Raw genomic sequence first — 21,751 nt, 5'->3', positions numbered from 1 at the left:
GATCCTGTCCACTGTGGGTTCAGATTTCGACCTGCGGACCCTCAGGGCTGTGCGAGTATTAAGACCCCTCAAACTGGTGTCCGGTATTCCTAGTAAGTCAAAACTCTTCATTTGACGTTGAAAAATATACTCTTTATTTGTTTGTTTTGGTTTTTTTTTTACAGTTTTTCGCCAGCCTACTTCCTTGATACCAAACAGTTTTTTGTTATCCCTTTGTTAAGAAAATTACATTCCAGAACAGTTTCAGATTTTATTGGAGGATCAAAATAGCACGGAGAAGCATTTTATGTCAAAGTTTTATGCAGCTTCTGTGTTCTGCATAATGCACCCAATGTGTTCAAACAAAAGTGGTTCTTCTATGCACTCTCTGCTCCTTTTTTAAATGTTATAGCGGCAGTAGTGTTCCAGCACCACTGCAGTGTTATTAATAGCGTGGACTCCACTACAGGGCTGAACAAGCAAACCAAGGCTTACTCATCATAAAAGTCACTGAGCTTCCTGTGAAGACCAAATTAGAGTTCCATTCCAATATGTGATATACATTTCGGTTTTCACAAAAACAACCATTAGTATTAAATAAAACTTACTTTAAAATGTGGCCTTTGGTACCATTTGTTTGTTAGAAACATTATGACAAAAACCTATGATTTTGACCTCAACTACATGTGTAGCATATACTGACTATATTGTGTGATCACAGGTTCATATATATATAGTGTCTACCAGGTAACAGGCTGCTTCCTCCAGTGGGGGCAGCAAAATAAGTATGTGATATAGTCATAAACTGATGGTCTTATCATATCTCTGGTTATCATTATGACAATGCTGAACATTAAACAGCTGGTAATGGAGGAAATGAAGGGATTTCTTTTGTAAAGAGTTTACTGTAACTGCTAAATAAATAGAGGGAGGAAGAAGCAGGTTGCACCTTTTTTACCTTGTAGATCCCTGCACCTGATTGTAATAGTTGAAAAGACCTCGGAATTAAATTGATGATGGATGTTAATGATTATAAAAGTATTAATACTGTATACACTGTGTCCTCCAGGCTTACAGGTGGTGCTCAAATCCATCATGAAGGCCATGATTCCTCTGCTGCAAATTGGCCTGCTTCTTTTCTTTGCCATCCTCATGTTCGCCATCATCGGCCTGGAGTTCTACATGGGCAAATTCCACAAAACCTGCTTTGACAATCACACAGGTAAAAGTGTGCGTGCGTGCGTGCGTGCGTGCGTGCGTGCGTGCGTGCGTGCGTGCGTGCGTGCGTGCGTGCGTGCGTGCCATTATTGCTAGGGTTAAATGGCTAACTGTTTGCCCCCAATAAAGACATGTTCCGGTTGAGATAGACAACAATAGTTAAAAAAAAAACATATTTGGCATTAAAATGTTTAATAATACTTAATACTTATACATATTCATTTTAGCTATACAGTGTATCTGATACAATATATATATATTGTGCATTGTCCCTGCTAAATAAACAATAAATAAATAAATACACTTCATGTTTATCTAATGGGAAGTTAGTCTAGTATAATGAATGTTGTTGAATTCATTGCTAATATCTGCATAATTCCCTCATTTCCCATGTATGGAGTTGAGATCATAAATAATATTCCATCTATAAAAAATGTATACTGTTGAAAACTTGTTGTTTGTTGGTCTATTGAGTCTATCTGTATATGCCTGGATTCTGTTTTGAAACACCTCCCCACTTTGATCTATGTTCAGGTGAGATGCGAGAAGAGTTTCCATGTGGGACAGAGCCTCCGTCACGGCTGTGTCCAGAGGGCACCATGTGTAGACCGTACTGGCTGGGACCAAACTATGGCATCACCCAGTTTGACAACATCCTGTTTGCTATCCTCACCGTCTTCCAGTGTATCACCATGGAGGGCTGGACTGACCTGCTCTACTATGTATGTACTGCTGAACAGTGTCCGGAACCCATTTACACACTCAGTGACCTTATTGTCCTCTTCAGCCTCCCCAGAAAAACAGAGCATGTATATAAAAGTTAAGAATGTGGTAAAGCCGGAATAAAAGGAAGATCTCTGTGCCAATAAGTTTAGGCAAGAATAGAGATGTTGTAATTATTAGATTCAGAGTAGAAATTATACAATATCAGTTTGTTTGCCATGCCGACCCTGTTGTTAAGAACAATGCCTTGGTTTGGCACTTTTGTATGCATTTTTTGTGGCCATTTTGTGTGGATAAAACTGCCATGCAATATCTGGGGGGAAAAAAAGCAAAAATGTAATACCCAGTCAAATACAGCTGAACTTCAGTCTTATGTTTGTCCAACATGCCTGGCAATAGTTAGCCTGGTTGACACCAGACCCTTCTCAGTTGTAGCTGAGATTGGGTCTGGGCAAACTTCATTCGCAGCTCATTTCCAAAGGGGCGTCACCAATGGACGCCGTGCAAATTCCTCTGGGCGCAATTGGATAGTCCTTCAACCAATCAGACCAACGATCCGGGTGACGTAGCGGCGACAGCGGCATCAACGGGTTGCTGCGCTTCGGTAGCCGTCATGTTGAATGTAAACAAAAAGCTACTCGCCGTCGCTGCGCTATCGTCATCGTGTAAAGCCAGCCTCAACGGTTGTGATTGGTGCCTCGATTTGGAAAAATTGGAAATGGGCTTGAATGGCCTCCTGGCCAGACTGACTTGCAGAGCAAATCTCAAATTTGCCGGAAATTCGTCAGGGTTTTCCCAGACTAGGCACAACCAAACCATCCAAGATTATTTTCTCTCATAAAATACTAAGATTCAAGTGTTAAAATGTCCAATGATTTTCAGTGAGTCTGCCCATAACATAAGTACCAGGTCTTGAACAGTGTCATCACTCATGCCCAAGACTAAATAGTTCCCTGCTGTCAGTGGCAATGGTTGCTAAGAAACCAGAGGTAGATGAGGGTCTTTGAGTGTTACTGTACTGTAGTCGTCTCTTTCCCCATCGTCTCTCCCTCTTTGTCCATCTTATCCTTCCCACTGCTCTTCTTCTTTCTTTATTCCTTTTTCTTTTTTTCTTTCCTTTTTTTCTTTCCTTTCTTTCTTAGCTCTATCTCCTCCCTTCCGCTCTTTCCATCTCACTCTGTGTGTCTCTCCCTACGTCCCTCCTTCCCGGTGCTGCTCTATATTTAAAAGGGCCTGTTCAGCCCAAGTTATTCTTGCAGCTGCTGGGGAAGGGAGCGATAAAAGTTTAATGGTAGAAAAAAGGGTCTGCGGTACATTGGGTTCACAGCAGCAATACCAGCTTACACGCAGGATTAAGGAAAGATGGGGGAAGGAGGAGACAGGTGGACGTTAGGGAGGCTGTGAGAAAGAGAGCGCAACGTGCGAAAGAGAAAAGGGGGTCTGGAGGTGGGAAAGGGTAAAAGAGTGAAGACGCTGATCAGTGAAAGTGACGAGGAACGGACAGATTTCACGAAAAAAAGGAAGGGATGAGGTAAGGTATGAAGTTATGAATCAAGGAAAGAATGAACAAACATCAAAATGAATGAAATAAGGAAGACAAAAGAAGTAGAAATGGGCCCGAAGAAGGATGCACAAGGAGAAAGAAAAAACAATAAGGAGTGAATAAAGAAAATGGAAGTAGGGTCTGGTCAGAAGGGTGGTGGCGACAGAGAGGGAGAGACCAAAGCATTTGTTATACATTATTTACTCTGCGCTGAGGGGCTAAATAGAGTGGCAGATATGCATTTACTTATTGAGATGACTTAAAGCTAAATCATGTCAGCCCTGCTGTTGTTAATATTTCCAGCAGCGGAAGACAGCACTTTTGAGTACACTACCCCGCATTTTTTTTAATGGCCACATTGTCTGGACATTTAATGATGACTTTAAGGCAAATTTTTCTAACATGATGTTCAATCCAGATGGTTTTTTTTTAACAATAATTATATGAATAGCTTTTGAGAAACACTTAATAAATGCACCTTAATTTGACAAGCAGGCGTAATAAATTGCACTGGTATTTGCGTTAGTGCATGGCTACGACTTTAACAAACCCTTCAGTTTCAGCACAGATGGACCGAAACTGAGTCATGCAGCTGTACCGTTCTACCTTTCACGGATTTAATCGACGTGTTCGCAAGAATGTCTAATGTCTCTGTTGATCTTTGGTCATTATAAGTTGTGTCCGAGAGCTAAACATTGATTACTCTGTGTGTGTGTGTGTGTGTGTGTGTGTGTGTGTGTGTGTGTGTGTGTGTGTGTGTGTGTGTGTGTGTGTGTGTGTGTGTGTGTGTGTGTGTGTGTGTGTGTGTGTGTGTGTGTGTGTTTCCAGAGCAACGATGCCTCAGGGAGTGCATGGAACTGGATGTACTTCATCCCCCTCATCATCATCGGCTCCTTCTTCATGCTCAACCTGGTGCTGGGTGTGTTGTCAGGGTAAGCGTTTGTGTGTGTGTGTGTGTGTGTGTGTGTGTGTGTGTATGTGTGTTTGTGAGAGGGTGCTTGTGACAAATATACAGTATTGTAAAGGTTGTGTGTACGTATATTTACGTATATATATTATTTATTCTATAGATGTTAATTAGTAGTAGCATAGATTTGGAAACAAATTTAAAAATGATTGTATTTGATTTGATTTTATTATTATGTATGTCATGCTAACAATGCATGGTGTCTGAATTAAAAGTGTCTAAATTTGTGTGGCATGTGTGTGTGTATGTGTGTGTGTGTTGATGTGTGTGTGTCTCTGCAGGGAGTTTGCCAAAGAGAGAGAGCGTGTGGAGAACAGGAGTGAGTTCATGAAGCTCCGAAGACAGCAGCAGATTGAAAGGGAACTCAACGGTTATCTGGAGTGGATCTGCAAAGCTGGTATGTACAATATCCATCCACACAATATCCATCCATTGTCACACACAGAGACACATATATAAATAATGGCCCCCATTTTTAAAAACAATGAATCCATTGTCACTAAATTAAAAAATAAATAAAAATGTTGGAGACATTTTTAAAGCAAACTCAACACCTTCTGCCTGGAGTGAAGATAATTTGGATTTGACTGTGAAGCATGCAGCAAATAATGATCTATAGTCACTGGGGTGATGCTTATTTATTTTAATTATATTTTATTTGCAAGAATAAAATATGAGCTTTGTACTGAAGTAGTTAGAAGCACACTAGCTATCACGATTCACAATCAAACAACTCAGTCATGAAGCTTAAATTATCAGGCAAGTTTTTGGGGCGGTATAATGTAGGTATAGCTCTCCTCAGAATGTAACACAAACAAACCTGAATTACCAACCATTTGTATAGGTAAATATATGTCAACAGCCTTGATTTGCATTGCTGTGGCAAGGATTAAAGACCGTAGTTCTCTTCATCTCTCTTGTCTTTTTACTCCGACCCATCTGCTGAGGGCAGAAAAGATGTAGAGAAGATAAGAGGAATGGAGGGTTGGATGTTGGATGTTGGAAGGAGTGGATAAAGGGGCCGATAAAAAAGGACAGACCTTTGATCTTCTTGAAAAGACCATCTACATAAAAACAAGGAAGCTAAAAAACAAAAGAGGGAGGGATGAGTTGCAAGCACAGGTGCAGGCCAGAGACTTTGTTTCCACTTTTAATTAAAATGAGAAATGGCAATTGATGATAACAAAAGATTGATAGATATTCTTGATGTCATTCAATATGAATTGATTGTGGCATATTAACATGTTTTGTTCATGCATGTTTTGTAGAAGAGGTCATCTTGGCGGATGATGACAATGAAAATGATTATGATGGTATGCATTTTGATTTGATTTAAAAAAAAAAATATTATACAAATAAATTAAACATACTTGTTCTGTTGTGTTATAGATTAAACATTATTATTTTTTTCTATTACAGGCTCCCGTAGAAGAGCCACAAAAAACCATAAGAGCAAAGCTGAGCTGCTAAACCCAGAGGAAGGGGACGGAGATCTGGCAGTAGGTAAGATATACGCACACACACACACACACACACACACACACACACACACACACACACTCACTCAAAGGCAAACCACAGGTACATACAGATGCTATCTTATCTTGCATATCAGCATTACCTGACCCTCCTCTCCTTCCCTCTCCTTTCCTCTCCTCTGCTGCTCTGCACTTCTCTCCTCATGTTACTTTTTTCCCCTTTCCTCAACCCCCCCTCATCTTTCCACCTTTCTTTTCTCCTTCCTACTTCTCTCCTCCAAACCCTCTTCCTCTAGCCTTCTCATGCTACACAATTCTCCCTGTTTCCTCCTAAGACAAAGGAATTTTTATAATGTGCGATTTGTTGTGCGCTAGACATCATGTAATTTGGACACTGCAACAGACAGTATAATCTGCTAAAATGAGCAAAGATCATATGCGTCTGAAAATGAATTATGCATCAATATTTATTGTAATTAAAAATATGATCAGATATTAAAAAAAAGAGAGTATTTCAAGAAGCAAAAGAGTTTAGTGGAAGTGATGTTGTACTCGCCTGCTCTTCTCATGAGCAGATTGATCAGGGGAATCCAAGTTGAACTATTCTTCCTAAATGACATTCACTCTGTTTATTCCCCATAATCTTCTACTTCCCATGGCAACAACGGGATCATCTACTGCATGTGTCATTATTACTGTATATGCTCAAGTAGAGTGTTTTGTACCTCCTTACGGTGTTTAAGTCACAAATCAGAAAGGCAGAAGACACTGTGGACAGTTCTGCTTTTCCAGGATGCTGAATGTACACAAGCAACCCAATAAACCACTGTTCACTTCGCTGTTCCCTTCACTGTTAAGCTTACACTGAACCTTTTGCCTTGCTTATCCTTTCAGGTTCACCGTTTGCCCGTGCCAGCTTGAAGAGCTCAAAGCTCGAAGGATCAGATTTCAAGCGGCGGGAGCGACGGCTACGCTTCCTTATCCGACACGTTGTTAAGTCCCAGGCCTTCTACTGGACCGTACTGTGTTTGGTGGGCCTTAACACTATGTGTGTGGCTGTAGTGCACTATGACCAGCCAGACCCACTGTCGGATTTTCTATGTGAGTAGGAGGGAGGGGGATACATGCATACTCCACAAATACTTTCATCACAGATTACTGGAAGGGAGTGGGTGAGAAAATTCTTAAGTAAATGTGACTAAATCCATGAAAGAGCTGACCCAAGCAGTTAACACAGGCACATCCAAACACGCAATGTCTTCCGCACAGATTCATACTGTTTCTCTCTGGGTTTTAAAATATAAACGTTACATATACACACACACAAACACGCACAATGGGATTAAATTTAATTGAAATGACAAAATAAAAATAAGACAAAATATAGAAACCAGAAGATGCATTGAAATTAAAACTATATATTTTATATAAGCATTATACCCGTGGTTTATACTTCACCCGAATGGCGCAACCTAGGATACAAAAGAACACAGTGAGAGATTGAGCTTAGAGGATGAGTGAAAAGCATATTAGGTAATTAAGAATACAAAAACTGAAGAATTTGAATGTATTTTGACACAAATTGCTAGCCTGACATGGTCATACTCAGATAACCTCCCGACCTCGAATTTTGTGGGCAGGGCTAAGTTTGGCTGGCATCCAGGCTAACAAATTGCAGGTTTTATTAACAAACTCGAATTACAAAATGCCTTATTTTTGTATTTAAAATGTATGCTTAAATACAGTTATCACAAAACGCTGCCATTCTTTCTTCTCTCTTCTTGTCTTCTTCCCTCCATGTAGATTTTGCTGAATTAATCTTCCTGGGGATATTCTTGACGGAGATGTGTGTGAAGATGTATGGCCTGGGCAAGCAGGCCTACCTCAACTCCTCCTTCAACTGCTTCGACTGCATTGTGAGTGCCACAGCACCTGGTGACCCCACATAAAGACAAACAAATAAACACACACAACAAGCACAAACTCATATGTAGGGTTGGGCATCGTTTGGATTTTAACGATTCCTGATTCCTTTCGATTCCGGTTCTTATCGATTCTCGATTCCGAGTCTTTTGAGGGGTGCAGTTGAAACGGGTCACATGCATATTTTCACAAATAAGAAGAAAGTTTAATTTTGATTCAATGGTGGTTTGCAGTTTTCCAGGGCTTTTTCAATGTAGAATAAAGCCACACTAGAGCACTTAGCGCTTACTGTGCTCCAAGGCTGCAACAAAACAAGCGCCTAGCCGCTTCGGAAACCAAAACTTGCGCATCTTTAATTGGGAAGCGATGATCGGATTTGAAACCAAATCCTCTAAACGATTCCAAACGATTCCAATAAAGAAACAATTCTACTGGAATCGTAATTTTTTAAACGAATCGGTTCTCGATGCCCAACCCTACTCATAAGCAGGTGCAAACACTCATTTAACATAACCATGCACAAACCGACAAAAATACAGTGATGATTTGCTGATGTGTGCACAGTATTAGTTCATTATGATGAATAACCACATGCTTGCATATGCTTGTGTTTGTATTAGGTGATATGTGGTAGTATATTTGAAGTGCTGTGGTCCATCATCCAGCCGGGCACGTCGTTTGGCATCAGTGTGCTACGAGCTCTCAGGTTATTGAGGATTTTCAAAGTCACCAAGTGAGTCTTTTATAATTTTATTTCTTATATTCATACAATGGACATAACATTGCACCCAGTTCAACACACGCTTTCTGTCTGTTTCCAACAGGTACTGGGCATCTTTGCGTAACCTAGTCGTCTCTCTGCTCAACTCCATGAAGTCCATCATCAGCTTGCTCTTCCTGCTTTTCCTCTTCATAGTAGTCTTTGCTCTGCTGGGCATGCAGCTCTTCGGAGGACAGTCAGTGCTCTTTTCCTTTACCTTGGCTTCTCTCTCTGTGTCTCTCTCTACCCCTCGCCTTCCTTTTCAATAGTTCGCATTTGATATTCTACTAAGACATTGGTTGCTCTTAATTGCTAGTTTTCAGAAGGAAAAAAAAACAGAAAACATTTGTTCTACTTGTAAAATGCTTCTGTGTTTTTGCTCTCACTTCTCTTTTCAATCTCTCTCACCCATTTATTTTCTTCCCCTTCTAGGTTTAATTTTGAAAATGGCACTCCACCGACCAACTTCGATACCTTCCCCGCAGCAATAATGACAGTGTTCCAGGTGAGCAGAGGAGAAGATGTAAAGGGGAGGAAGGGAGGGCGAGGCTGGTGGAGGGAGGGAGGCAGAAGGGTAGGAGAAGACCAGGGTTGGATTAGAACAAAACGATTAAAGGACTTAAGAGGATTTGCACCCGAGGAAGATGTAAAAAAAAATGTAGAACGGTACTTTTGATTTCTTAAATGTCATTAGTCATTTTAGATGAATAAATATTGTGTATGTGTGTGTTTATATCAAAGCATAATTAATCATCTGTGTGTGTGTGTGTGTGTGTGTGTGTGTGTGCGCTCGCGCCAGATCCTGACTGGCGAGGACTGGAACATGGTGATGTACGATGGCATCAAGTCTCAGGGCGGAGTCAACAAGGGCATGGCCTTCTCTGTCTTCTTCATTGTGCTCACACTTTTTGGCAACTGTATCCTTTGACAGTGAAAATGCAAAGAAGCACACAAAGCACTCACACACATACTGTATATATATAAAGACTAGTGCTGTCAGTTAAACGCGTTTTAACGGCGTGAATTCTTTTTTATCGCCGAGATTAACGTTCTTTTTGGCCTAGCAAACTTTGTAGTTTTTTTCACATGCTGATTACAACAACTAATAACGTTAGAAAACTACAACACCACACCGGATCCAGCTAGACCGGAAACAAAACAACAGGCACGCCGCACACACTTGTTTGGGCTTGTGAGCCGGCCAAAGAGTAGTAGGCTAACGTTACGTTCTGAGTGGATGGCGAGCGCGAGACGCCGAAATGGATGGCAATAAGATTCGGAATGGTAAATTTACTTTTAAAAAGTCGCCAAATGGTTCCATTGACAAGACCAAAGTGATCTGTGTGTTTTGTCATTGTGAACTGAGCTATCATCGCAGCATGTCCAGTCTGAAATACCGCTGCACACAAGCACACAGCTGATGTGAATTCTCCGCCCCCTCGTCAAAGCCAGGCGACAAAAGCACAAAGCAAGCCGATCCACTTTTCCATGTTGATAAGAGCATTAAAATAAAAAGAAATCAAGGGACATTTAGAATAGATAAAAATGTGCGATTAATTGCGAGTTAACTATGACATTAATGCGATTAATCGCGATTAAATATTTGAATCGTCTGACAGCACTAATAAAGACATTTGCAGTTATGCTTTAAAAATGTACAGACACAGATATTTAGACTTTTTTTGTTAATCTTAATCACCATAGTGCTCATTCTGTAATCTGCATCTTTTTTTGTCATGTATGCCACTAAGTCCAACCAGAAACTGACGGGGTTGTTATTGTAACATGGATATATTGGCAAGACATTGGTTCTTGTAAAATCCAACAGATCATTCTGGTTTTTTTTAGTATGTGTATGCTGTATACACATGGACAAACAAACTCCTACATGCTGGATTTCCTTTAACTCCGTGCTCAGACACTCTGCTGAATGTGTTCTTGGCTATCGCGGTGGACAATTTAGCCAACGCACAGGAACTGACCAAGGTATACGACAGTCCAATTCTTGTTTTTCAAACTATGTAGGCTACTATTCATTTTCTGAATGCTAAAAATCACAAGGTTTATGCTCCTCTACTCAAAAAATGACTTCTGTTTCCCTCATTTGCACTAGTCTCATCTCATACATCTCTTTGCTTTTGATTTCCTTCCTAATCTCTCTTTCTGCAGGATGAACAAGAGGAAGAGGAGGCTGCCAGTCAGAAGATTGCCCTGCAGAAAGCCAAGGAGGTGGCTGAAGTCAGCCCACTGTCTGCCGCTAACCTCTCCATTGCAGCGTGAGTTTCTGACTCTTTTAGTGTGCACTCTTGTTTTTGTACCCATTTTACAGTAAAACGCCAGGCAGGGATTTTAAGGATGGAACATTTGCACTTCTTTTTCTTCCTCTCTCTGTCAGCTTTTCTCTCTCTTTTCTTCCTTTTATTTCTATTTCTCTTTGTCACACTCTTTTATGCATACTAAAACACACACACACACACACACACACACACACACACACACACACACACACACACACACACAAGTCAGTGTGGATTGATCTGGGCCAGCCCTCCTCTGGTCAGAAGAGTCAGAGTCTTTGATCTTTTTTCTCTGTATACCACAGGGGTCTTTCCTTTCACTCCTGGTAAAGGTCACGCACAACAGGGGAGCCCACGTCTGCTTAGAAACACTACACACACAACACATACACACGGTTCTGACCTTTACCGCTTTGACACATCAGCCTCCGCCCACTTAATATTTCACACGTATACAGTAGATGCAATGAACAAACATGTCCAAGAGGCAAACATACACATGGTCAATGATTGTTCATCATTTTGTGAATCACACTGTGTGTGCTGTGTACTGTACTACACTGTGGTGTAAGCATTTGTATCTGTGTACCAGTAACCCTTACCTGGGAGTCCTATTGAGGTTAAATATGTATCTGTCAATGCAATGCACGTGTGTGTATGTGTGTGTGTGTGAGAGAGAGAGAGAGAGGGAGAGAGAAAGAAAGAGAGAGAGAGAGAGAGAGAGAGAGAGAGAGAGAGAGAGAGAGAGAGAGGTTTGCCCAAACATCTACCCAGAAACCTGGCCACCTTTTTTTTTTAAATAAACTGTATATCACAGTTCTAGTAATGTAGGGCAGCAGTGTGCGTTCCATTCCACTGTATCAGTGTAAATCCAAAATCCCTCCTTTTTTTAATATAAACGAAGGAAAGACATTGACATTTGATGGGGAAAGAACTTGTTTTTCCAACCAGGGATTTTAAACTTGGGGACATCAGTGGAGCATGAAGAATCTCTTAAGAAGATATTCTATGGTAGATTCAGAAAGGAGGCTGCCATGAAAGCTCCATAAAACCCATGGAAAATAGTTGTACGGCTACATAACACTAGTACTTTCAAAATGACACAGTGCACCCTTAAACAGCCATACAATCTAAACAGATTGCAGGAATTCAAATTGGTGAATCTGTCTAAAAGGCTGGAAGGAGTTTCACTACTGTGTTTTCAGTAGTTAATGCACTACAGCTTGTGATAACAGTCTTGGCATTATGATAAACTGTTAGCATGCTCTATAGCAAAGCATAACATGCTCTCATTAGTTTTTTAACCCTTTGTGTCACCCTTTGTAGGGTTTATCATCATCAACTTAGGCTCAACAGTATGAGTACATTGTATTTTTTAGTGCAATATCTTTGCAATGTGCACTAAAATCATGGGGGAAAACGCCTGTTCTCATTGATGGTAAACACATATTACAAATACTACTCGTAGTGTAATTTTGAAGAGGGACATTAGATTTAAACAACGAGGAATTTGACTGTTAAAGTGAAGCGAGAAAAAGGGCAATGTCTTTTTTTTAAATTATATAAACACTGAAGGACAAGTAGGGTAGGAAATGAAGAATTTTCAGAACAAAAGTCTAATTAACTGGAAAAAGAAAGCTAGAAACATGTAAATGTAGATTTAAAAAAAAATAAAGATACTGTTCAGACAGGAACGTCAGAGATAATGCTAGGAGTTGAGAAAGATATGGTAAAAGAAGCAAAGAATGATCAGGACAGGACAGCAGTAGTCATGCAGAATAAGTGAGTGATGCAAGAAAGATGCAATTTGTGAGAAAGTGTGCAAAAAGGAGGACAGCGAAAAATAAATAGGATTGTTTTAGCTTCACAGAACAAACTGCAGTGTGTGTGTGTGTGTGTGTGTGTGTGTGTGTGTGTGTGTGTGTGTGTGTGTGTGTGTGTGTGTGTGTGTGTGTGTGTGTGTGTGTGTGTGTGTGTGAATGTCTGGGTGTATGTGTTTTCAGTGTGTATGTGTGTGTTTCTGTGTGAAGGGTTGCATTCCAAAATGCTCAATCTTTTTTAGCAAAAATGTTAAAATGTCTTGAGATTTGTTCAGCTTTTGCATTTCAGGAATATATTTGAATCATTTTAGCAGTAATTTAGTTTTTACAGCACAATTTATTCAAATAGTGACCATTTGTCAGGATAAGCTGGCTGTTTTTTTTTTTAAATGGTTGATGGATAGCCCATTTTGGAATGAAATCCTCCTTCTGTTCTTCCGTGCCATCTCACTCACCAGCTGTTTCCCTCCTCAGCAACAAAGTACACAGTGAGTGTCACAACGCTACCGACCCCTTTCTGGACTGGTATTTATTTATTTATTTGTTTATTCATTTCTGAATCCTTTCTGTTTATTGACTTTACAACCATTCCCTGCTTTATATTGTTTTAAAACCCTCCTTTCCTTTTTCTCCTTGTCCCTTTTGTTCCTAACTTTTTTTTATGAAGTACATACCTGGCTTTCTTTAGCTGTAATTTGTGTTGGCATTTTTGGGGGAGTACATTTTCTGTTGCCTGCGCCTCACAGTACGGTTTGTTGCATTTATTGTGGTTGACTATTGGCTCTGAGAGAAAAGGTAGTTAAAGTTGATTAGTGGCAGAAGTTTTATTGGGTAAGAAAGGTGGTCACTGACAGTTTTTGGTTGTTTCTCTATCAAGTAGATATAAACTCAGTCGCTATAACCAATAACAGATTCTTGTGATCATTGTGACTTTGCCATTTATTCAATTGAGCTTGATAGGGATTTTGGGGTGCATAAAGCCTGTTCATTAAACTGTATACTTTTAATCGGTAGGTTGATTATAGATTATTATTACAAAAGCTGACTTGCCTCAGTGTTATTCTCCTTGTGTCCTCACCTGGTTTACCGAAGTAGGGCTGTCCTGCCCGGTGCCTTGGCAAGCTGTGTAGACACCCAGAACTTTGTTTTGTTGCGCTGCCTTGTTCTATAGGTCAAGCCAAATGACCCTTTACATATCTGTGGCCCCCAGTGTGTCTTTATGTCCTTGGCTATTTTATGTACTTATATTTTTGGTGTTGGTTTTCACATCATGCTCAAGTCTTTTGTGTGTATATTTTCACAGCAGTCTTTGAAACATATCTTTTAATTCTGTCAATCTCCTCCTCCTCCCTCTCCACCATGCTTCATTTTTGCAGTAAGGAGCAGCAGAAGAACAACAACAAGGGGATCAACAAGTCAGTGTGGGAACAACGTACCAAGGAGCTGAGGAGGCAGACTCTGGTGTCCAGCCGCGAGGCCCTCTATAACGAGCTGGACCCTGACGAACGCTGGAAGGCAAGGACAGGGAGGGAGGAGCAAAACAATGTAAAGGAAAAGGCAAACGAAGCCACCTAGACTTGTGCTATCAGTGTACACAAGTAATGGCGATGATGATGATGATGACTTATGTAAACACGTTGCTTACCTGGCGTTTATACATGTATAGTGTTTATACTGTATATGTATAGATTAAAAAGACTTTATTATATTGTAACTTCTCCTCTTGTCCCTTTCACATCTTTAATCTTCTCCTCCATGCTGCCTCTCTATCCTCTCCTCTCCTTGCAGGTGAACTTCTCACGTCACATCCGTCCGGACATGAAGACCCACCTGGATCGACCGTTGGTGGTCGACCCCCACGAGAACCGCAACAACAACACCAACAAGACCACTGCAAACAGTTCAGACCTCTGCTTCAGCCAGCACCATCCTGCTGATGAGCTCCACAGACAAACACGCCTCCACGAACACGGTGGCCAAGTAGGTGGGGGTGGCGGAGGCGGCTCAGGTCCAGTCAGGGCTCCCTTGGAGAGGGGTGAGTCCACAGAGAGTAGGCGGAGTCGTAAAAGCGAGCACCACCACCCCAGCTCTCATGTCCGATTGGATGCTACAGTGATTCCTGGGCCAGGCTCGGAGGAGAGGCCTTCCAGGCGCCACCATCACACCCGGAGTGGCAGTCGAGGGGGAGGGCAGTCAGAACACAGGAAGCCCAGGTCACATCGAAAAAGTGCCGAAGATGGCGAGGATGGCGGGGGAGGAGCTGGAAAAACAGGGAGACATAAGAACAAAGGGGTTGACAGAGGTGGAGAAGGAGGAGAGCAGGAGGGAGCTGGGGATGGCAGTGAGAGGAGGCCAAGAAGAAATCGCCATGGCAACCAAACGGACGGCGAGGGGAAGAGGATGTGCCAGCACAGAAGGAAGTATGTCCATTGCACGCGGCTGTAGATATGATGCAAACATCAATTGCAACAATGACGTTTACGGATATTCACAAATAATTCTGTTTTCTAAAGTCGTCTGATCCAAAAACGTTATGCTTATGATTTCTTCTCTGTACTCATATTTGTGTCTGTGCTCCTATCACACCTTTTCTCCGGATATCATCTCCGCCTTTCCATTCTTTTCTCTCCACACTCCGCCTGAACTTTTTTTCTATCGCCAACTGCTTCTTCTTACTCCCTCTTTCTAGGGATTGCAGTGTGCCTAACCTCTCTACCACACGGCCCATTCAAAAGAGCCTCTCCAGGCAGGACAGCCAGTACAGTGAGGATATGGACAACCTCATGAATACCAAACTGGTCTCTGGCTCTACCCCAACCAGCGAGGTTCACCCTAATCCAGTTGCCAACCACACTGTGGCCCCTGGCTTTGGATCTGCCCTCCATCTTGCCAACAGTGGCACTCATGGGAGTTTAGTAACGTTAGATAGCTATGGGAGCATCGCCCATCACCGTACCAACAGTGTCATTAGGCTGCCCCACCCTGACTATACAGCTGTAGACATGCCAATTTTTCCATCCACCAATGCCATACTGCAGGGTAAGGGCAGATTTAATTTGTGTTGTGTTTCTTCTAATGTCTTTACTTTAACTGTTTTCTTAAATAACAAACAAATGTTCATTTTCACCCCCATCCACACCTCTTTTTTACCCCCCTCTTTGATCCAGTCAATAAAAATGCCAACACAGAGCCTCTGCCAGCAAAGGAGGATAAGGACGATGATGATGATGAGAAGAGAAGGGAAGGAGGACCCAGGCCCATGCCTCCCTACAGCTCCATGTTTATCCTGTCCACCACCAACCCGTAAGTGGGATGGCTACTAACGCATGCACCCACACTCACCTCCACTCTATGAATCCACGTAGGCTGACACACAGGAATGCATTCTTGAGGTATTCACCCAGCATTTGTTTTTTTTGTGGATGGAAAATGGATCTACTATTCAGTCACAGCTACCACACTTGTGGACACACACTAACACATACATACATACATATGCAGAGCATTCCTAAGGCTGTTTTATGCTTCTGTCGCAGCGACGCACGCATTTCCCGGTTCTCCTTCTCCATAAACAACATGAAATCAAAGAGAGGGTTAAAAGTGCCCTGCCACATGTATTTCATTACTTTGTGGTAATGTTTGAAGTTCTACCATGGACTCTGTAACATTTTTTTGTGGAAAAAATGCCTTGGTTACATTGTTTCAAGCCATTCTAGCGTGGTATAGAAAGCCTACAGGAAGATTCAGCTTGATTTCTGCCAGTTCTCATTAATATTCAACAAGCTAAGCTGTTTGAATCTGATTGGCTAACAGCTAGCCAATGAGAGCCCGGCTGTCAGAATGCTTTACCCAGCCCAACTGGGCGAGCTAATGAATAGTAATGAGCTCAGGCAATATGATGTCAGACTGACCAGCTTTTGTAATTGGTCTGATTTCTCTGCTTATTTCTTTTCAGTGGCTAGAGATGACAGAGGAGATAGCAGTTCATTATCACATTCACAACATAACACAAACACATATGGACCTAACCTATTTCAAAAAATGCAAGTAAAAAACGGTTTTGTATGGCAGGGCACCTTTTAACTCTTCCTGCTACAGATTTCCCACCTTGGTCAGAAAACACAGGGGAGACTCTTTGTTTCTCTCACTATGACTCTAGAGTTGCTACTCGCTCCGAAGCTAATCACCGTCACTCTCTCACTTCTCCCTCGCTCTACCACTCACTCCCCACACACACACACAGACACACACACATGCCACTTCTCCCTCGCTCTACCACTCACTCCCCACACACACACACACACACACACACACACACACACACATGCCAGCTCGACACACACCAGCGCACAAGTATAAACATCAGGCCACTTATGTAGGCTACAGCGAAAGCTCTGTGTGGAGCCTCCGCAGAACCATAAAACAGCCTTTAGAGTAAAAAGCAAATACATCATACTTACAAAGTAGGTCTAATGGTATGCATAGCACTAATGCAAAGAAAACAAAATGTCTTTGTCTGCTTCTAGGTTTCGGCGGGCGTGTCACTACATCTGCACCCTGAGTTATTTTGAGATGACTATCCTGCTGGTCATTGCCATGAGCAGTATTGCCCTGGCTGCTGAAGACCCTGTCTGGCCCGAATCCCCTCGCAACAATGTAAGAAAGTCAACATACACACTGCATATGTACTAATGCTTTTGTTGCATGAAATATTATGTGAATACAATACTTATTGCTTTTGTTTTTACTTAATATGCTGGTTGTTTTTTTCTTTGTAGTGTCATGCCAGCCCTCTACATGTGTGGAGCTGCATCAATGAATAAATAAATGAATCCTATAAAGTTTCACACAAAACAAAAACAAAAAAATAAATAAAATAAAAAAGGTTAAATCTCCTACCATTATGTTGGTGGTCAGTAGACAATGAAAAGGAATAGTTAGGTTTTCCCAGATTTTAAAAAGTTTCAAACATACCCAGAGGGAAACAACATACAGTAGGCTACAGCATGTTTATGCAAGTATAATAAACAGTTACAATATCATTTGAAAAGGACTGCTTCTGGATTGGATGTTAGACATAATCTTATTTCAATTTTGATTTGTAAAATTCTTAAAATGGACCAATAAAACAATATCAGATAATATATGTAGCATACTATTTTATCAGTTTTCAATTATGTGTTAAGATAACATTTATAAAAAATAAATCGCACTCCAGTGTTAAATTATTGGCTTGAAATCTTAATTTGAAAATCATCATGCTGTGAATATCCACTAAGACACTCCTTTCCACTAAATGGACGCAGCAGCAAATCATTCCCTCTTTCTCTTTGTGCAGGTCCTACGCTATTTCGACTATGTCTTCACAGGAGTATTCACATTTGAGATGCTGATAAAGGTAAGGCAATGTCTGGAATCAACAATCAACAACTTCCTCCTGAATTATTAAGAACCCCAGCCCATTAATTAGGATAAGACACTTTCCAATGCACACCAAGGCCAAATTGCAGATCCATACCCAAGGGTTCACATCTCATAATCAGGTTCTTTTTTTCCTCCTTTAGATGGTGGATCTGGGCCTGGTCTTGCACCAGGGCTCTTATTTCCGGGACTTGTGGAACATCCTTGACTTTATAGTGGTTAGTGGTGCTCTGGTGGCCTTCGCCTTCACGTAAGTCTCTCTCCTGCCTCCCGCTGTCCTCCCTCATCCCTCCTTGCTCCCCCTCTCCTGCCTATCTACTGCCTCACTGGCACCTTGGAGTACAGCCTCCCCTGTTCTTCTTTATTCACCCATGGCTCAATTCGGGCTCTCTCTTTCTTTCTCTGACTTCTGTTTCTTTCATACTTTCTCACATATTCACTCTCTCTCTCTCTCTCTCTCTCTCTCTCTCTCTCTCTCTCTCTCTCTATCTCTCAGCATTTCTATATTATCTTGTCTCCTGTCCCCTCCTTCATGAAACCTTCTTTCTACCTATGCTTACAAATAGCCAATCCTCTACAGTTGGCCATTTCTTCTGCCTTCTGTCTTTCTCATTCAACTTTGCTCTTATAGTCCCGCCTTTTTCTAAGCCCCTCCACCAACCCCCTATGCCCCAACATGTTAAAAAAAAGAGTATCCCACCATCCCCTTCCTATCCACCTCTTCTTCCCCCTGTGAGAGGTGAGGACCACCCTTTGCACCTGTAACCCTTTAGTGCCCAGGGCGTTCTAGAGTTAAAGGGCCCATGCAGAGCCTGGCCAGGTCATGCTTGGCTGGCTCTCACAAATCTCCACACCCATCTCCACGGAAATGCAGGTACTTTAAACCCTACTTAATCTGCATGACTGTGAGGATAACATACAGTTACATTTGCGTAACTGGGTAAAGTTAGGGCGTAGTTTATCATCACTGTGCTGGGTACAAAGCATGAATTGTGATTTAGTTTTTAGGATTCGCTGCTATGCTTTTGGAGATGATTTTCTAGGCTGCAGTCAACGTTAAATGTAATGTGATATTGCTGCAGTTTGAAGACCTTATAAGTTTGCAATGGTAATGCAGTAACCTCCGCCACGAATACTCACAGGTCATCTGCAGAAATATAAGGTTCTGCTTGATCCTTATTTTTTAAGAAAAAAAAACAACATCTGTTCATACATGTCCCACAAATGTTTTCTTTTTGTGGTCTTGTGTGTGGGTTACACCTGAGTGGGGAACAGGTGGGGGAGTTATGATAGTAGATGTGGTAGACACAAGAAGCATCCTCACATGGAGACCAAGATACTCTGGCCTTTGGATATTGCTTTTTCTATCTGAAAGGAGAAAAAGATTTACTAGCTGTGTTGATCCTGCCACGTTCACTGTGCAAGTAAGTGACCATTTGTAATTCCCTTAAATTTACGCATTAGTGATGCAGGGCTGAAAACAGTAAATGTTCATTTTAATGGCTTCAGTAAATTATCATGGCTGTAAGTCCAGTCTTTCTGGGAACATTAGACCTGTATGCTTGCTCCTTCGCCATTCATATTGTATGGCATCAAACCTTCTCTTGTGTTGGGTAGCTAAAGCTGATGGGCTTGGATGGGAGGGGGGGGATTGCTCTATCCATTTCATTTCCCAGAAACTATATAATACATTCTGTTACCTGTTGATGCTATTACTTGTACACCTGTGCGATCAAATGCATTTCAACGCAATTCAATAAATCTTGTTTCTAAAGGCATTGTCAACAAATAGGCTTCACACAAAGAGCGTTTTTGCTGGACTGTTGTATTGGACTCTATTAGGTTGTACAGGTGAAACTTGTAAAAGGACAACTCAATGTACAGTACAGCAGCACTGAAGAAAATGTTCTTGAGTAATAGATCTGACTTGGAATAGAGTGAACAGCAATCCAATCACTGGGATGATAAATTACCACAGATTTCCTTAATTTGAGATACTTGAGACCATATGACTATTTTCTTTATTCCAACTATATTGGAAGTGAATAAAAAATAATAATCTTAGACTAACTTCCATAGACTCCGGCGATGAGGATGGTCTGCATCCATACAGACACAAGGTCTCCATATCCAAGTATATCAAAATGGAAATGGCTAAGTGACATAAATAATTGAATGCATGCTGCATAATGCATTTGATAAACTATACTTGGTTCCACCCCAACTCTTGATGTCTTTAAGACATTAGCTGCTAGGAAGTTTACCATGTGTAAACCAAATTAAACCCCTCACACTTTGCGTTTCCCTAGCATGATATCATCTAACATGGTCTCTTCAGTGCTCCTAATTTTTTCATTGGTCTGGAGTTTGGTCCTGATCACTCAGCTTTAAAATCACCTTAAAGCAACACTAGGTAACTTTTCCCGCTTCGGTCCCCCTACAGGTTGGAAGCGGAATTGTCCATTACATTACATTGTCCAGTTCATTCGAACTACAGCTCCACTACCCGATCTGGCAAACTTGCATAATGTAATGCAGTGTTTCTCAACGCGGGCGGTACCGCCCCCCAGGGGGCGTTCATAAGATGATGGGGGGCGTTGGAAGCAATATTTTGGAAAGGGGGGCGTTGAGGTGCCCTTGGGGGGCGTTTGTTTGAAAGCTAGTTTAAACCAAAGATTCACAATAACAATACATGTTTACACTTAAACTACTAAAGAATAAGTAGTCTGCAACATTAAAAGCTGCCAGTTTATAGCACTGCAACTGGACGAGACGGGTATCCTAACTTCTCCGTGCTTCTGTCAGCTTTGTTTGGCGCAGCTCCGTGCTGCCTTCATTGAAACGGGACGTCAGACCATCATCTTAAATGAGCTCTGTAGCTACTACGTGAAGCTGCGTTCAGATAAGAAAAAAAAAGCAATCGCCGCGACGTCCTGTTGTATTCTTTAACCCCCGCCCCACCCCCCAATGTAGCACAAGTAGACTTTATATTTCACAGTTTTTCGTCAGAGGGTTTATTAAACATAACGTTTCCTACTGTACCTGAATGCAGCGTTTTCTCCAAACGTTTTTTTCTGCTATTTACTCGCAAGACAGACTCTTCTAAGCATTAAAAAACGGCTCTCACTAACTTTCAAAGGTTGTAAACTTATTTCCATTCGGCAGTAGGTGTCGTTCTTCCAGTCGTTTGTCATCACCAAAATACTTTTCTGTGTGTGTGTGTGTGTGTGTGTGTGTGTGTGTGTGTGTGTGTGTGTGTGTGTGTGTGTGTATGTGTGTAATCCTTCTGCTTTTACCCCTTGATCAGTGCCAACTTGTTTTCCGTTGGAACAATTCGATTTTAGATTTGAATGAAAAATAGATTTGAATGTTAAATTGCTAGCTGTTTCTGATTGGCTGCTGTTAGTGTTTGTAATAATAATAATAATAATAATAATAATAATAATAATAATAATAATAATAAGCATAATACATTTTATTTAAAGTGCATTTCATGACACCCAAGGTCACTTCACAAACAAAAAAGGACATTCAAATTATAGTCATCTTATAAAGGTGCTGAGGTTCACACCATGCAGCAGGCCTTTTGATAATACCTATTTATAGTTTGAATGTTACATAT

At 41.3% G+C, this 21,751-nt stretch overlaps 1 protein-coding gene across 1 annotated transcript in view; it reads left to right on the top strand.

The window, feature by feature from the left end:
* cacna1aa (calcium channel, voltage-dependent, P/Q type, alpha 1A subunit, a) overlaps positions 1-21,751 on the top strand; it is an 89,715-nt gene that overhangs the window by 28,546 nt on the left and 39,418 nt on the right. The window contains exons 4-25 of the mRNA XM_028599201.1: positions 1-92; positions 1,049-1,201; positions 1,732-1,919; positions 4,292-4,395; positions 4,712-4,827; positions 5,699-5,729; positions 5,845-5,933; positions 6,803-7,009; positions 7,712-7,824; positions 8,452-8,564; positions 8,656-8,787; positions 9,024-9,096; positions 9,391-9,508; positions 10,510-10,577; positions 10,761-10,867; positions 14,085-14,223; positions 14,497-15,128; positions 15,398-15,747; positions 15,876-16,011; positions 17,235-17,364; positions 18,047-18,106; positions 18,273-18,379. Coding sequence (XP_028455002.1) covers positions 1-92; positions 1,049-1,201; positions 1,732-1,919; positions 4,292-4,395; positions 4,712-4,827; positions 5,699-5,729; positions 5,845-5,933; positions 6,803-7,009; positions 7,712-7,824; positions 8,452-8,564; positions 8,656-8,787; positions 9,024-9,096; positions 9,391-9,508; positions 10,510-10,577; positions 10,761-10,867; positions 14,085-14,223; positions 14,497-15,128; positions 15,398-15,747; positions 15,876-16,011; positions 17,235-17,364; positions 18,047-18,106; positions 18,273-18,379 — 3,258 coding nt within the window. The remainder of the gene's footprint in view (positions 93-1,048; positions 1,202-1,731; positions 1,920-4,291; positions 4,396-4,711; positions 4,828-5,698; positions 5,730-5,844; positions 5,934-6,802; positions 7,010-7,711; positions 7,825-8,451; positions 8,565-8,655; positions 8,788-9,023; positions 9,097-9,390; positions 9,509-10,509; positions 10,578-10,760; positions 10,868-14,084; positions 14,224-14,496; positions 15,129-15,397; positions 15,748-15,875; positions 16,012-17,234; positions 17,365-18,046; positions 18,107-18,272; positions 18,380-21,751) is intronic.

The sequence above is a fragment of the Perca flavescens genome, chromosome 15 (genome assembly GCF_004354835.1).
Source record: "Perca flavescens isolate YP-PL-M2 chromosome 15, PFLA_1.0, whole genome shotgun sequence".
Lineage (NCBI taxonomy): Eukaryota > Metazoa > Chordata > Actinopteri > Perciformes > Percidae > Perca > Perca flavescens.
This window is presented reverse-complemented; position numbering and strand designations above follow the sequence as displayed.